Source organism: Xyrauchen texanus, chromosome 47 (assembly GCF_025860055.1).
Source record: "Xyrauchen texanus isolate HMW12.3.18 chromosome 47, RBS_HiC_50CHRs, whole genome shotgun sequence".
NCBI classification, from domain to species: domain Eukaryota; kingdom Metazoa; phylum Chordata; class Actinopteri; order Cypriniformes; family Catostomidae; genus Xyrauchen; species Xyrauchen texanus.
In genome coordinates this window covers 22,855,371-22,873,128 of record NC_068322.1, presented here as the reverse complement: position 1 = coordinate 22,873,128, position 17,758 = coordinate 22,855,371, and the positions used below count along the sequence as shown (strand labels likewise).

General features: G+C 41.2%; 2 protein-coding genes across 3 annotated transcripts in view; one reads left to right on the top strand and one right to left on the bottom strand.

Annotated features, from left to right (window-relative positions):
* The window catches only part of slco1e1 (solute carrier organic anion transporter family, member 1E1), a 30,708-nt gene extending 13,239 nt beyond the window's left edge, over positions 1 to 17,469 (top strand). The window contains exons 8-15 of the mRNA XM_052121004.1: positions 10,353 to 10,583; positions 10,748 to 10,912; positions 11,645 to 11,840; positions 13,284 to 13,449; positions 13,821 to 14,005; positions 14,204 to 14,268; positions 15,692 to 15,809; positions 15,884 to 17,469. Coding sequence (XP_051976964.1) covers positions 10,353 to 10,583; positions 10,748 to 10,912; positions 11,645 to 11,840; positions 13,284 to 13,449; positions 13,821 to 14,005; positions 14,204 to 14,268; positions 15,692 to 15,809; positions 15,884 to 16,106 — 1,349 coding nt within the window. The 3' untranslated portion in view covers positions 16,107 to 17,469. The remainder of the gene's footprint in view (positions 1 to 10,352; positions 10,584 to 10,747; positions 10,913 to 11,644; positions 11,841 to 13,283; positions 13,450 to 13,820; positions 14,006 to 14,203; positions 14,269 to 15,691; positions 15,810 to 15,883) is intronic.
* On the bottom strand, positions 899 to 2,660 carry LOC127639140 (proline-rich protein 36-like). 2 transcript variants are annotated; one of them, XM_052121005.1, is made up of 2 exons: positions 2,066 to 2,660; positions 899 to 2,026 (listed from the first exon to the last, which is right to left on the bottom strand). In XM_052121005.1, exons 1-2 carry the CDS (start codon positions 2,255 to 2,257, stop codon positions 1,511 to 1,513), a joined length of 708 nt encoding a protein of 235 aa, XP_051976965.1. In that variant the 5' UTR covers positions 2,258 to 2,660; the 3' UTR covers positions 899 to 1,510. The 2 variants fall into 2 exon arrangements, with proteins under 2 accessions (XP_051976965.1, XP_051976966.1); XM_052121006.1 differs by having other exon boundaries at positions 899 to 2,104; positions 2,144 to 2,660.
* Positions 17,470 to 17,758: the final 289 nt, after the last annotated feature.

Here is a 17,758-nt window from a genome sequence, read left to right as displayed (position 1 = left end):
GCGTCACAATGAAATAATTGAAGATCGTCAATTTAACCTTGATATTTGTGGGAAATTTTGCATATGGTGGGTAAGTGACCGCCTGAAAAGTCTGCTTTGTGCTAAAACATATTAAAACTCTGGAGGGTGTATTAAGAGATACATTTATTTATGCTGTATATAGATATAAAGACTGAACAATGGCATAATTACATTTCTGTTATCCTTACTCATCTTCAAGTCTTTAAGTATTCCTTTCTTCTGTGGAAAATAAAAGGAGATTAGTCAGAATCTCCTGACTATCATGGCATCTTTCTTTTTTTTCATACAATGAAAGTGACTGGTGACTGAAGCTAACTGTGGGGATGGGGGCGTGGTCGTTTGTCTGTTTGTCAGAGTACAAACTCACAGAGACAGAGGTCGGAATACTTCAGCTCCATGGCCTTGCTGACTGTGCTCGTCTGTGTTGGTGGAATACCCACCGAGTCCATTTAGGTGGTCTGATCTTCTGTCAGAATGCTAACTCACATAGGAAGAGGGATGGAATCAATCTCAGGGTTTATTGACAAGGAAAGGGATAAGAGGTTAAACAAACAGGTGATGTAATCCAAACACAGGTATGACACGAACAGCAGGTGAGTAAACTCCAAATAGTGTAATAAACAAAGTGCAGATGATCAGAAAACAAGACAGTATTATGGACCTTGTAGGAATCATGACCAAAAAAGTCAGAATAGAGAGTCAAATGGCTGCAGGAATACATGGAGGACAAAACATACAACAAACTCATACGATGGGAACAAATAACTAGGTAGGCAAACAAACTGGTAAGTATTGATGTGGCTAAGGAGTTCATACAACACAGACAAGTGACGGAGTGTGAGAGCGGGGTTTTATGCAGTCCATGACAGTACCACCACCCCCGCCCCTCTAAAGGGCGACTCCTGGTGCCCAAATATGGAGGGCAGAAGGACACCGATGAAAGGGGAGGTCCATGAGGACAATCCGGTTGCCAGGGAGGAGTCTGTGGATGATCTGGAGACCATGGAGGTGACCATTGGGCAAGAACTGGTTCAGGAGGCTTGGGAGATGTCCATACAGCAGGGACAGGATCAGGAGGCCTGGGAGATGGCCACAGAGCAGGGACAGGATCAGGAGGCCTGGGAGGCGGCCACAGAGCAGGGACAGTGTCAGGAGGCTTGGGAAGACGGTCACTGAGCAGGGACAGGAGGCCTGGGAGACGGCCACAGAGCAGGGACAGGAGGCCTGGGAGACGGCCACAGAGCATGGACAGGAGGCCTGGGAGACGGCCACAGAGCAGGGACAAGGTCAAGAAGCCTGGGAGACCGCCACAGAGCAGGGACAGGGTCAGGATGTCTGGGAGGCGGCCACAGAGCAGGGACAGGGTAAGGAGGCCTGGGAAGTGGCCACAGAGCAGGGACAGGGTCCGGAGGCCTGGGAGGTGGCTACAGAGCAGGAACAGGGCCAGGAGGTGGCCACAGAGCAGGGTCAGGAGGCCTGAGAGGCAGCTCTAGGAAGGGAACCGGGTCCGGCAGTTTGGCCGCAGGAGGTGGAAACTTAGGGGGCGAAGCCTTAGCGGTTCCAAAGGCGTAACAGTAGGGGTAGGGACTTGAGATCCCAATGGCAAAGCTGGAGATGTGTCCGGAGATGGAGCGGGCGGAGGCTGGTGGAGCCGAGGGAGGTTCGATGAAGCAGGCGGAACCGGGAGAGGCTCAACAGGTGAAGCCAAGGAAGGTGGATCCAGGAGATGCCTGAGGGGTGGAGCCGTATAAGGCGGAGCCATGGGCGGCTTGAGGGATGGAGCCATGTGCAGCTTGAAGCAAGGATCCATGTGAGGCTTGGAGCAAGGAGTTAGTGACTGAGAACTGACCTCCATTGTCGAGAGCACAGGCAGAGACTGGGCAATGACCTCCATGGTTGTGAGCACTGGCAGCGACTGGGGAATGACCTCCGTGGTCATGAGCACTGACAGCGACTGGGGAATGTCCTCCGTGGTTGTGAGCACTGGCAGCGACTGGGGAATGACCTCCGTGGTCGTGAGCACAGGCAGCGACTGGGGAATGACCTCCATGGTCGTGGGCACTGGCAGCGACTGGGGAATGACCTCCATGGTCGTGGGCACTGGCAGCGACTGGGGAATGACCTCCATGGTCGTGGGCACTGGCAGGGACTGGGGAATGACCTCCATGGTCGTTAGTTTCTGAGAACTGACCTCCATTGTCGAGAGCACAGGCAGAGACTGTGGAACGACCTCCATGGTCGTGAGCACTGGCAGCAACTGGGGAACGACCTACGGCCAGCGTGGCTTAGATATAATTCGCAAAGGAAAGATTCCCCTCCTCCGGAAGAGTTGTAGGTCTGTGAAAGTTTAGTCCCATTCCATAAATTTTTCTGAGGTATGAGTCCGATTGGGGGTTGTAGCAGTGAGTTCATAAAACTTAGTTGAATATTCGAGGTCGGAATACTTCAGCTCCATGGCCTTGGTGACTGTGCTCGTCTGTGTTGGTGGAATACCCACCGAGTCCATTTAGGTGGTCTGATCTTCTGTCAGAATGCTAACTCACATAGGCAGAGGGATGGAATCAATCTCAGGGTTTATTGACAAGGAAATGGATCAGAGTTGAAACAAACAAGTGAGGTAATCCAAACACAGGTATGACACGAACAGCAGGTGAGTAAACTCCAAACAGGGTAATAAACAAAGTGCAGATTATCAGAAAACTCACAACAGTCTTTTGATCCTTGTAGGAATCATGACAAACAACGGGAGAGTCAAATGGCTGGAGGAATACATGGAGGACGGAACATACACCAAACTCAGATGATGGGAACAAATTTAACAAGGTAGGTAAACAAACTGGTAAGTACTGAAGTGACTAAGGAGTCCATATTTTTAGGCTGTACATAGAACAGAACAGACAGATGTCCACAAATGAGAGTGTGAGAGCTGGGTTTTATGCAGACCATGATTTGAGTACTGATGACGTGCAGGTGCGTGTAATCAACTCCGGGGAGAGTGAGCGCTGTGTGGAGTGAGGGAGAGGGAGCAGAGTGTGGTGTGTGAGAGAGAGAGTCTGGTGGATCTGTGACACTGTTTGCGGGAGAGAGGGAGAGTAGTGGCTCATCAAACTGGTTGGCATCATTTTTAACAGCTGTTTCTATTACAGTGATAGCGGAGGGAGACCTTAAAAAGAAGCCAAACACGCCAGAGAAGGGGGAGTCCTGAGAGCGGCAAAGTGGCTTTTGGTGTTAGCATACCAGAAATAGATTATAAAAAAGGGTGTAGGATTCCAGACCACATGCAGAGATGGTAGTTCTCTGGGCATTAAGGTGGGTTGAAGATAATAAACAGAAGCGTTCAGTCATATGTAGTGACTCAGCAGCAACTTTAGTTACAATTAAAGATACTAAAACGAAATCCATACCTGATTTACTTGTGTAAATTATGCAGGTGTTATATAGAATTTACAAAGCAGGGTATGAGGTGGGGTTTCTGTGGGTTCTGGCGCACATGGGTGTGGAGGGTAATGAGGAGGCAGATGAGGTGGCAAAGAAGGCGGTGCAGGAGGAAAGAGTTCAAATCAATTTACAGTATGGGTAACCAGATTACACAGAAATAATAAATAGGTCAGTAAAAGAAATGTGGCAAAAATCATGGGAAAATGAAAGGAAAGGGAGGGCACACTATTCAGTACAAAGAATTGTAGAGAAAGGAAAATGTGCATTTAGAAGTAAGAGAAGAGATGCAGTAGTCTTATCCAGATTGTTTGGGCATTGTGGGCTGAGGAGTGGGCTGGCTCTGATTGGTAAACATCCTGATGGAAAATGTGAATGTGGAGACAAGGAAACTGTGAAGTTCAATGTAGACAGTTCTCTCGTCAAAGGAGGAAATTGTTCAGAGACCTGCGAGCAATTGGAGAAACTATATTTAGCCTACGCACTCTACTTAATTTGGATAGTTGGAACGCAATGAAGAAACTGATCGAGTACCTACATGAAACTGGATTATACAAGGATATAGGCAATCACCATTAATATGTGAATAACGAATAACGAACAGTGGAGGGCAGCAATACGCCATAGAAGCGTCTAGTCTGCCGGAAACAAGAAGAAGAAGAAGAGAAGGGGGAGAGCGACATGAAAATGTGGTGTTAGCGTGTTCACTGAGAATTTAGTACGAGTTTATGTTAGTAAGAGCTTATGTTAGTAAAGTTTAAGGTATTGAGAGTTTATGATTTTGAAAATTGACCGTACTTAGTGAAAGCACCAAAGACAAGTGTGTGAAGTGCACATCAGGCCAGAAAATTAAAAACAATTGTCAGAACTGCTGCATTGCTTCCTGACTCCTCCTTTCCTGTGTCCAAACTATCAATTATATCACACTAACATTCTCCCTAACATCTCCTTTTGAGTTCCACAGAAGAAAGAATGTCATAGGCATACAAGTTTGCAACAACACAAATGTGAGAAAGTGATAGACTTTGCATTTGGGAATGAACTATTCCTCAGTCTATTTACTATTTACTCAGTCAATACTAAGAAGTTACATTAAAAATGGCTGTTTAATGTTGACAAACTGCAAACTGATGAATCCTGAGAACTCTGCTTATACATTAAAAAAAATTATATTAAAGACAGATAATAATAATCTTTCATATTATGCATATCATTTACAGTGTATTACTATAATATTATTGTGCTATTTAATCAAATTGACCAAACATGGCAGAAAAATACCTGTTTACATCAGATGGAGCTTCAGAGAGATGGAGATGAAAGGTGTAACAGGCGCTTAAGTGTTCCTCTTTTACCCAGCAGCTGAGTAAATCAATTATTTTGTTATTTCTGCCCTTTTTGTCAAATGTGCTGTATAATGACTTATGAGGGTGTGCCATGAAATGAAAGGTGACAAAACTTAGATTACTCCAATGCCGCATGTGCGCAACCTTGACAGCTTTGTTGATTATAAACATTTATAGACATAGTACATCAGCATTCTCATGTCATATTAAAAGGTTTATACTTTAGCTCTAAAAACACACTCCCTCACTGCACACGCTCACAATAAACTCAACAAGTATTCAATGAGCTGCTGTACTGAGACGGACCTGAAAGAGCTGATGTATTTGTGCTGATTCTGGAATTACAGTTTGACACAATGACAATAATATTGTTCATCTGTTTGGATCGGTTTGCCGATTCTTATCTTAATGTTTCAATGAATAACAGTTTGTGGGAATTCCCTGATGAATGTGGAACATGAGGGAACGATTAAAATTGCGCACAAATCTCGCAATCTCGCACTGAATTTCAGGCCCTGCGGATTATTTTTAAGAAAATATTATGAACTTTTTAATAAGTGACACAGGCCAAGACTATCATAAATATAGCCAGTTATTTATTTTTTTGTTATTGAAGTTTTAATCAATCTACTTGTTCATACTTGTTCAAGCAGAATACTCTTTCACTTGTTCCTTCAACAATCAACTTGTCCCAGACAAGTAGGCATTAATGTCGAGCCCTGCTATGCTGTACCATGGCTTTTATAAACATTGTGTGAATACTGCTCTGCAAAGGACACCTCTGTCAAGCTCCTGAAGTTCACAGATGACACTATGGTCATTGGCTTAATCCTTGATGGTGACAAGTCTGCATACAGACAGGAACAGCTGGCTGTCTGGTGTGGTCACAACAACTTTAAGCTGAACACGCTCAAAACAGTGAAGATGATAGTGGACTTCAGGAGAAATCCCCCCACACTCCGGGACATCCAGACACAAGAAGAGTTTTTACACTCATTTTCAACATGAACAATTAAACTGCCGTCATGCACATATATAAATTCACTCATATTTAATTAAATATCCAATAAGATAATCAGCAAACCAAGTCCACCTCACTCAACCTTCCTGCCCACCGAAGAAAGCAGCCTTCCGCCATACCTGCAGCTCCCTTTAGCGTACTCCAAGTACTCCAAGATATACAAAATGATTGGTTGACAAAGCTTGCAGAAATTACCGAGCTGTACACTAACATTGTGACTACAAGGGGTTCTATGAAGAGTTGAAAGCAGTGTATAGTCCATCATTCCAAATACAGAGCTCCCTATGGAGTGCAGATGGCCAAGAGCTACTCACTGACAGGGAATCTATCCTGAACCACTGGTCAGAGCACTTTCATACTCTCTTCAGCACTAGCTGAACAATCCAGGAGGCAGCTACGTGCTGCATCCCACAACAGTCACCAAAGATGGAACTCGATGAGGCACACACACTGCAAAAGCCATAGAACAGCTGAAGACTGGAAAGGCTGCAGGAAAAGATGGTATTCCACCAGAGATATGGAAGAGTGGAGGCCCATCATTGCACACCAAACTCCATGAGTTCATCATTTGCTGCTGGGAGCGAGGGAATCTTCCACAAGATCTTCTATATGCAGTCATCATCGCTTGTACAAAAACATGGGGGAAAGGTCTGACTGCTCAAACTACCGTGGGATAACTCTGCTCTAAATTGCAGGCAAAATCCTTACAAGAGTGTTGCTGAACAGATTGGTGCCCACCATTGCAGAAGATGATGCTCCAGAGAGTCAATGCGACTTTAGAGCCAATAGGGGCACAAACGACATGGTGTTCCAGGAGAAATGCAGAGAACAAAAACAAGGATTGTACATCACATTTGTGGTTATGGCGATAATGGCATCCTGCTTTGCAGAAGCTTGCCAGCTCTTTGGTCTTGAGGTCAGCCTACAGAAAACTGAGGTACTTCACCATCCTGCACCTAAGGAAGAATACCGGCCACCAAGCATCTTCATTGACCAGACAGAGCTGAAAGTAGTTCACCAGTTCACCTACCTGGGCTGAGTGATCTCCTCTGATGCCAAGATCGACAAAGAAATAGACAATAGACTTGCCAAGGCAAACAGTACCTTCGGCAGACTCTATAAAAGAGTGTGGTACAATGCCAGTCTCAAGAGAGTTACAAAGACCAGCATCTACAGAGATTTTGTACTGACCACCCTCTCATATGGCACCGAATCCTGGGTCACCTACAGCCGCCACCTCCGTGTCCTTGAACGCTTCCATCAGTGCTGCCTCCGCACTATGCTAAGCATCCACTGGAGTGACTTTGTCACTAACACTGAAGTCCTCAAACAAGCAGGGATCATCAGTGTTGAGGCCATGCTCATGAAGATACAGCTACGCTGGGAAGCACGTCTCCAGGATGGAGGATCATCGCCCGCCAGAGGTTGCACTGTATGGTGAGCTGTCCACTTGCCTCCATAATAGAGGGGCACCTCAAAAGAGATATAAAAACTCCTTGAAAAAGACCTTCATCACTAGTGGCATTGATCACCGCCAATGGGCATCGCAAGCTGTTGACTGTTAAAGCTGGCGACGTACAGTTCACCAGGCCACAGCCACTTTTAAACAAAACAGAGAGGCCAGCTTGGAGGAAAAAAACGGGAACCATCAGCAGCACCCTCCACAACACAGACATTCCCCTGCAGTTTGTGTGGATGGACATGCCTGTCACATATTGGGTTTGTCAGCCACCAGCAGGCGTGCAATAGACATGGCCATCCCCCTTCCTAAATCTTCGCAAGCGAATTCAAGCCAAGAAGAAGATGTAAATTCACTCACATTTAATACAGTAACTGTACATACCCTACCTTGCACATATATTACCACTTTCACATGTACATACACTGTTCTATGTTATATGTCCTACTTTTTATGTCTATTTATACTCTTACCTTGTTTTATATACTGTGTCTCACTGTAATATTCTGTGTGCACATGCTTGTTCTCCTATCACCAAAAAAAGGTGAGCACACTTGGCAATAAAGCTCATTCTAATTCTGAATACGTAGGTTGTAGTGTAATTTGGTACTTTCTCTGAAGTGTAGCTTTTAGCTTACCTTATCCTTCCAATGAATTCAGGGTCAATTTGCCCCTTTTTGGATTTAAAACTGATGCACATAAACTTAACTTCAGCCTTTTGGCCTGAAACTTCTTAACATCCTCCATTGAGGTGATTTGCACCTGACGATGTTATTTTTTATTTAATTGGCTTACAAAAAAGCTATAAAAAAGCCTAATTTGTCAATTTGACCCTGTTCATATAAATACTTATGAGAAAGCTGTAAAATGGTAAAACAGTTCATAATATTAATCATAAGTACACTCAAACTCATAATTGCACACACACACACACACACACACACACACACCAAATATTTGATAACACACACAAACACACACATATACATGCACACAATGCATACATACTGTACTAATGCAGTTGGTAGCTTAGCTAACTAAATTATTTGAGTAGATTCTCCAACACTAAAAGTTATACATTTGAATATACTTGTTAATCTGAATGTATAGTTATAAATCCTGAATATACATTTATAAATTTGAATATAAATTATAATATACACATTACAGTGTGTGTGTGCATGCATGCATGTGTGTGTGTTTGCATGCAGTAAATGCATTTTATGCTTACTTTTGGTCTCATCAAGCTCAACAGGTTCAACTTTGTTATGCGAGACTGTGATCACAGTGATAACTTTTCACAGAAAAAACTTTATTCTGTTTTGGGTAAAAAGCACGAATGTGTCAACTGAAATGATATTGTGTGGTGCATTTTGCTTGCTAAGCTATTTTCCTAGCTAAGCTATTTGCTAGCTACAGCTATTTGCTAGTTACAGCTATTTTGGACTGACAGGTGAACCATATAAACACCATTAAAGGGATACATAAAAAAAGATTTGAAAGTAAAATGTTGAAGTTCCTCTTCTGTCACTCACACGACGTTGTGTCGATGTAGTGACACTAGAGGTCTCTCTTGAGATCCTCGGTTGCCTCTGAACATTAAGAAAAGGCCAATGAGAATTTGCATGTCCCTCCCCCGGACATACACATCCATAAAAGGAGGGAATCGTGCATCTGTTTAGTCAGATTTCTTTCTTCGGAGCTGAGCGGCTGTGTGTTCAGCAAGCTGACGTTTCCACTACTGTTCCACTCACCTCTGCAGAGCTTTACTGTTGGATCTTACGCTGCGTTACCAGCGGCTTTTCTCTTCTCTGCATGCAAGTGCAGTCTACTCCCCTGGGCACTTCGACAGAGCTTCTATAAGAGAAAATAATCTCTAAGAGTATTTTCTCTAAAAGACTACACATTGGCTTTGAACAGCTTTTTAAAGATGCCTTTCCACCTTTGTGTAGTTCCTGGATGTGGCAGATATCTCTCTGCAGCTGATGGTCATGGGCGCTGCCTCACGTGTCTGTCACTACAGTCACGGCACCGTGGACGCAGTTCCTTCGCCTCCACGCCTTCGACTGTAGACTCCCGGCAGGCCAGTTCTGACGCCTCCATAGGACCTCCTCCTCAGTCACTTTCCAGCCCCCAGCCGGGTATGCAGAGCAAGGTAGGTGCTTTTGAGTTACTGTTTCGGGACTCTGCCCCCGACATAATATTACCTACTCCCCCCCACGTAGCAAAACACCAGCAGGTACGAAAACCTGATCATCCCATTAGTTCCCTCTGCTCGAAGCTTGGACGCATCGCTTACGCTTTCTAACCTGTCGCACTGGCTGGCCAGGACCATCGGACTCGGCTACATGATTCAGTTCGCCAGACACTAGCCCCGTTTCAGCTGCATCCGCTTCACTTTGGTGCTCCCATCGCTTGATCCCCCCTCAGGGATGCCGGGAACCTAAAATGTATATGACATCTTATGGAGCGTTGGGGAAGTTTACATGCAGCCTGATACGGTCTGCTACTTTGGGATGCACCAGCTTGCTCGCACCTGCATCAGCAGTTCACGTAACACAGTACAAAACCTGACTAAACAGATGCACGATTCCCTCCTTTTATACCCATATGTCTGGGGGAGGGACATGCAAATTCTGTTCGGCAATTTCTCATTGGCCTTTTCTCAAAGTTCATAGGCAACCGAGGCTCTCAAGAGAGACCCCTAGTGAAACTACATCGACACAAGGTCTCGTTCCCTACATCAGGGAATGGGGGTTACGACAGTAACCTAGACATTATTTTCAGTGATATTCAGTTATCCATTCAAAGTATAGGAAGTATACAGGAGAAAGTCCAAACTAACTGGGAATTAATATTGTACTTTAGGATTAGTAATGATACTATTTGTACTTTGCAAGGCTGTAACCACATATTTAGGATTGGGGTTAGTTGTATAAGAAAAGAAAATTCTGAACATATTGGGTACAAATAGAACCATTTCCGAAATATGATCCATAGTTGCGTTTATACCATGTATTTTTTTATTTCTTATGATAATGTGTATTTTGACTACACTATTTCCCTTCAGACAGTGTGACCATCACCCCGAAGGATGCACGCTGGGTAGGCGCTTGGTGGCTGGGATTCTTTGTGTCATCTGCCATCTTACTGTTTGCTGGTGTTCCGTTCTGGTTCCTGCCCAGGTCTTTATCCAAACAAGGCGAGGAAGGGGGGGAAAACTCATATGTGGATCAGGGCAACAAGGAGCAATCTGCTCTCCCCAACACCCACTCAATGAAACTGGCCGACATTGCAAAAGGCAAATTTATACCACCTTTTTAACAAAAAGCAGTACTGTAAAGGTTATGAATTCAGGCCAAATTAGAACACATAGTTACCTTTGTTTCATTTTACTACATACAGTACATAGGACAAAGCTAATTTCTTTCTCTGTGTTCTGTTATGTAAATTTGTGGATTGAAGCATTCTTGCCCTCTTTGAAAAGACTGCTAAGCACCCCCACATACTTCTTGCTGCTGTGTGGGGTTGTTCTGAAGTTCAGCTCTTTCATCGGCCTGCTGACCTTCAAAGCCAAATACATGGAGCAGCAATTTGGTCAGTCTGCATCGAGGGCAAACTTCCTTATTGGTAAGCAGCCTTTCGTTCCTAAATCCAGCCTAATAAATGTCCAGGCCACTGATTTCAGTCCAAGCTCTATGTAAAAAATTTGGTTACAAACAATTCCTACCATATGGCCCAGTGCATCCGTTTTCAGCAACAGATCACTTTTAGTCTGGCCTCTCTCCTTTGACCTGTCTGGCTTGGGTAACTCTATCAGGAGCACAAAGCTCTTGCCAGTATAGCTCTCAGGGTCATAGAAACAAGCAAGCTCCAAAACCATGACAAGGTGGTGATCCACTGGGGAGTATTCAGTAGCAGGAAACCAGCACAGGTCTAGAATATCTTGAAGACAGGAGAAACAAAATAAATGTATTAAAATGTATTTTCCATGCATTATTTGTTAATATATCCATGTATGTAGTCACAGAAAAATTATGTAAAACCGTAAAATCGCTCACAATCGTCATGCCTCTGCACTCGATACCACTGCCTCACAGGAGACAGGTGACATGAGCTCCACTGATGCCGTCTTCGCTCCTATTGGTTGTCACTGCAGAAAGTTGCTTCTCATTTGCATACATTTTCATTCAACTTTCCAAAGTTGCTGGGCATGCCTACATCTAATCATCAGAGGTCACTATCACTCGTGTCACCAGAAGTTGCAAGGTCTCACTGAAAATGAATGAGATCTTGGCACTAAGACACTAAAAGTAAAGGGTTTGATACTAATTGAAACTAATTAAATGTCATGCCCTGCAGGTGTTCTGAACCTGCCTGCGGTTGCCGTGGGAATATTCTTTGGCGGTTTGTTGATGAAGAGGTACAAGTTGAGTGTGGTGGCGGGGGCCCAACTCTCCTTCATCACCTCCTTCATGGCCTTTCTCCTCCTCCTCCTCCAGTTCGGCACAAAGTGTGACAATGTCCGTGTGGCCGGCCTCACTATGTCCTACAATGGGTAAAGTGTTTGCATATGTTTGTATAAGTGAATATTGACAAGTGTAAAATTGCTTTGTGCCATCTTAAAGGTGATGTATTTTCTGCACTAATTGTGGCACCATATAGAGTATATATTAAAAATACAATTATGTTTTCAAACAACGTTTGTCATCACCCATTAGTCTCATCACACCCTTTTGAACTATCTGAGTCCCTATGAACAATTAAGCCATACTAAATAAAAGGTGATAAAAGTTTAATGTCGTATTGAACAAGACCACTATAACACACACTAGTTGGAAAGCATTGTAGAGGAATCGGGTTGTTCGATGACATCGCCAGATTGAATGGCAGCTGGATGTGCGAGGGATCAAGCACATGAAGTAGGATGGTTCTTCTGGTAAATAGTAAGTGTAAGTAACTAACTAACTAGTAAGAGTAAAGATAGATATTCTGAGTATTTTACAAATTTATCTGCAGCTCAAAAATAATGAGCTAACTCATGCAATAGGTTGAGCTAAAAAGGGACGGGTGGAGCTGAAAATCGAGCCGCTCAAAATATAAACATCAATATTTTGATAGTGCCTGGATGGCTCGGTGTTTATACTTTTGTGGGAGGTAAACACATAAATTGCTTACTTATAGCTGTCAATGAACAATAAACGGGGATAGGCGAACGTATTTTGAAATTAAATACATACTTTACCTTTAGCTACTGTAAATCAATACATTTAAATATCTTTCTTTTTTACATAAATGAAATAATTGTCCGATTTGCACGAAATTTTGTATACATCATCTGCCGACCCTCCTGATAAAAAGTTATCAGTAGAATTTTGATAAGCTAAGTCTATCAGAAGATATAAGCTGTTACAGTATGCTTTTGGATGTGGCCCATAATGACTAATTGGCCTTTATCTTGGTGAGTGCAATATTCAATGTACAAAACACATGAAAAACATTCTGAGGTCACATGCAAAATTTAATACATTTCTGATGGTAGAGGGCACTATAACTAATCAACTGTGATCAAAGCAATTGAAATTAGACAGTAAAAATGTCTAGGTCCACTGCATCCATAGGATCTATTCTGTCAAATTTGGCTATTTTGGTCATCTCTTCACATGGACCCTGATAATGTTTTTGTGGCTTTATGTATAGTATGTATTAAAAAAGTAAACATGGTAGACAGTTTAGGAGGTAAAGGCTTATTAATTATATAATTTATTTATGTTGATATTCCCACAATTATTCACTTTACAATTATAAATAGTTTACTGTACAAATTCAGGGTAATGTGGTGGACAGGCTTATATAGAGAAGGGAGGAGGGGTGTGTTTGGGGACAGACCTTAAAGGTCTAACAGTTTTGAAAAAGGGACAACATTTTGTTTGTAAAATGACCCAAAGGACAATTGCATTTTTCACTATCAACAATCACCAATCTCAGAATTCCTCCTCAGGACTGCTGAGATATTGATTGGTGAGCATTCACTCATCTCTCAGTGTAACCAAAACTGTTCCTGCTCTACATCTGAATGGGATCCAGTGTGTTCTGACAGTGGCATTACATATGTGTCACCGTGTTTGGCAGGATGCACGGGCTCCACTGGACATGGCAAAAATATGGTAATTCCAGTGTAGCTGATATCAATTGTAATGTAGAACAAAATCTCAATACAAAAGTCACCATGTAAAGTCCAAACTGTCAGTCTTTTATTAAAAGTAAAGGAAGCCTTAAAAAAATATACCATGGTAGAATAAATTTTAAAGTATTATAATGGATATGAAAAGTTAATTTAAATCACAACATTTATGAAGATAAGACATGGAAGTATTGTAAGAAACACATAGATATCTGATATGGTGCAAATGTAGACTCTAACATAAGAGACGGTGATGTTAGTCCTTTATTAGTGGTTAACCTTCATCCTAGAATTCGAATAAAAGCAACAAAAAAAGCAAAATTTTATCCTTATATTTGCATTTGATAATCACAGGTTTTCCACAACTGCAGCTGTGTCTTGACACCTGCACCAGTAGAGAGCAGCACGTCTGTTTCTCTGGGACAGTGTCCCAGAGGGCCCGAATGCACCCGAAGTTTCACCTTCTACATGGCAGTGTCTGTCCTCAGCTCCTTCATTAACTCTCTGGGCACAACCCCTGGATACATGGTCATTATACGGTGAGTTACCACCATTTTGTAAATTTTTTATTAAATGATTTAATTAACTTAATTTTACTTAATTAGGGGGAAAAAGGCACTAAAAACGGGGCCGGTAATGCAACAGCTGCTTTCAAATTTGTGTTTTTTGTAAAGATGTTTGGGGTTTATTATGCATGAAAAATGAATGTTGTGTATGCATATTTTATATATTTTCAGATGCATTACACCCGAGCTGAAGTCACTGGCCTTGGGCATTCAAACACTCATGATGCGAACGCTAGGTACATATATTTAGATCACAATTTATATAGCAAGGCAGGAAAAACAAATCACAGGTTTTACAATATTTTGTGTGCATATGTTATATGTTTGGGGGTCATTCTCAGAAAAAAAGTCCATAAATAAAAATATTATTAATATTATAATAACAACAACAAAGACATTTTTTGTGCCAATTCTGATACATTTAAAATGTTACAGGACTAAAAATCAGTGCAAAAATATCTTATAACTTTGCACTAAACCTCATTATTTCCAGACATTATTATTGGGCATTAATTTATACTTATTAAGATTTTTCTGTAAAAACATTAATCACTATTTTTTTTTAACCATAACAAAGTTGTAAATATGAATACATTGAATACTGATAAAGATAATGAGAGAATCGTGGGGTCATTATCCTAACATATTATATTTTATGAAGAATCAGAATTTTTTGTACAATTTTAAATAGAAAAATCCCAATACAAAATGGTTGAACAAAAATGTACAAAATTCTGTGCAAATGTGCAAAGCATTTTAGGAGGAAAAAACACATAGACTGCAAAAATATCATATTTAATTTCCATAAAAGCAATATATAAAGGGATAGTTCACACAAAAATACAAATTATCTCTTCATTTATTCATCCTCATGGCATCCCAAATGTGTATGAATTTCTTTCTTTTGCTGAACAAAAACAAAGATTTTTAGAAGAACATCTCAGCTCTGTTGGTCTTCGTGATGCAAGTAAACGGGAACTGAAATATAGAAGCTCCAAAAGCACATAAAGGCAGCATGAAACTAATCCACATGATTCCAGTGGTTAAATCAATATCTTCAGAAGTGATATAATGTGTAGGTGAAAAACAGATCAATATGTAAGTCCTTATTTAATATAAATCTCCAATTTTACATTCTCCTTCATTTGTTTTTGGCGATTTGGCTTCTTCCAGCATACCGCCTCCTACTGGGCAGGGAGGAGAATTAGTAGTAAAGTGAATCATTTAAATACTAATAAATATTACATTAAATGAAGGAGCACACAAAACGAATTATGCATTTCTTATATTGTGAATGGCAGACACATATTTAGCTGCTAGTGCGGATGTTTTGTCACCTTCTCCAAGTTTCTCTGTATCAGTCAGTTAATGGAATAAATAATAAAATGTTTAAAAACGAATGTTTCTCTGACAGTGTGGTCATAGACATAGATGATCACTGACACTTAGAAAAATGGTACGGTACATAGAATTGTAGATAATTGATAAAAATAAAATGTTGCCCAATTCCATACTCAAACAGGTATTATTGTTCAGAGAATATCTTATAATATTGAAGTATGCAGAATGTGGACGTTTCTGTAGAATGACCCAGGACATCAATGGCACCGTTTCCTGAGAATGATACATGGAAAGTAAACTGGAATTATTTTTTCGAAGGTGGTATTCCTGCTCCAATGTATTTTGGAGCTTTTATCGACTCAACCTGTTTGAAATGGGGAATGAAGCGGTGTGGAGGCCGAGGGGCCTGTCGTATGTATGACTCACATATGTACAGGTGTGTATGTGTGATTGTGATTATAAGTGTTCTTACCAGGACAACCTGTATCTCATTTGATGTTCTGTTTTCAGAGTCATATTTCTGAGCCTCATCACGTGTTTGAGTGGCTGTTCCTACTTCTTTGTCATTGCTGTCATTTTGCGCCTGAGAAAGCAGTTTAGTAAAGAGGAGGTCAACGAACTGCAGCAAACAATCAGCAAGCATAATGAGATTGAGCTTCAAGCCCCAGAAATGTGCAACCCTGATGGATCCAAAACTGACTCCAGTCCTAGAGAAAAAACAACGGAAGGCTAAAGAGCAGCGATCACCCTCTGTTGCTCATTCAGGGAATTCAGGGAACAGTTATGTAGATTAATAGGTAGACTGAACCCTTCATGGAGAGGAGGGCAAGCAACAAATCACTGACTGGAACAGCAGGCCATGAGAAATCAGAAGGGCCATAGGAGCCAACCTAGGCTCAGTATGTCTTGGTTTAAACTCTAGTAATGTTCAATGATCCAGAGTTTGTAGTGTTCAAAACAAGAAGTGAGAAACAATCTTTAGCCTATATTTCATGGCTTTAATTTCCTTTCACACAAATCATAAAAAGGCAGATTATCAGATCTCTTACTTTTCACCCTTTTCCTCACACAATATTATCTTATGACATCTAAATACTTTTACTATAGTGCATGAGTCGCACCGTGATACCCAACATGATTGCAATGCATACCCAACTACATTTACAATCTCAAATTTTGCGGTAGTTCATCTTATAGAGATTTGCACATATGATGCATAGAACCGAGGTACGAGTCCTAAAGAGCATGCAATGAGCAACAGTCAACACATGAGCCAAATGGGATTTGGTTGCTTCAGCAATTGAGTTTTTCATCTTATGCTTGCACTTATGACACTATCAGTTAGGTTTAAGTCTAAGGTTAGGGTAGGTAGGTCGGTTTTGTTGATTGAAAAATGTAATAGAGCATAAACCTTAAAACCTCATCTGTTTATGATGAACTCTCTTTAAGTGCCATGCGGTGGACATTTCACTTCGGAACTGGCACAACTGGTTTAAGGAACCCCGTAAAATAATTTGGTAAAAATGTTAGTCAGAATGTAATCTGTCCTGTTTTATCTTTAAATGAACAGTTACAAGGAAAGGTGTTTCTGCGCCACTAACTGCACCAAACAGAATGGCAAAACTAATGACTGTTTCCAGACAATTTTCCCAAACACTGCCCATCGGTCACGATTGGAATGCACCAGATTATTACACTTTTAGGTAAACTCAACCTACAAATGCCTTAATGATAGTTTGGTAGTAGGGATAGGAGAAGGAATTGATAATGTACAGTTATTCAATCGTTATCGTAAAATAAATCCATATGGGGTGATCAAAAGCATGACGCATCACTTGTATCTTGTATCACTCTGAAGGGGTTTATTACGCTTATTACACGGTTACCTACCAATTAAATACTGTAAATAAATGGACACTAAATATTGATTTGTGTTGAAATTAAATAATTATGTCAAAAAAAAAAAAAATCTCTAGAGACTATAAATGGCTGAATTCAAACTCTAGTTTGCATCAAAATTCTGTTTGGCTGTTTGACTGCTCTTTATACCCCTTATTACAAGACTGCTTGCAAATCAATAAATGACATGAAAAATGTATTTGAGTTTAAATGATTTTTTTATCTTCGAATGAGTTGAAAATGCAGAGTTATATGAGAAGTAGGAAAGATGACTAGCAATACCAAATGAACGGTCTGAAATCACTAATCCCGTGTGGTTGTTACTCAGAAATTTCATACTGCTATATGGCACAATTGACCAATCAGAATCAAGTATTCCAGAGAGCAATGTACTAAAATATTTCAACCTAAAAAAAATGACACACTTCACCTTTTAGCTGGACACTTAAATTATCTGTTCAATGACTAGTGGTCAAACATTATGAC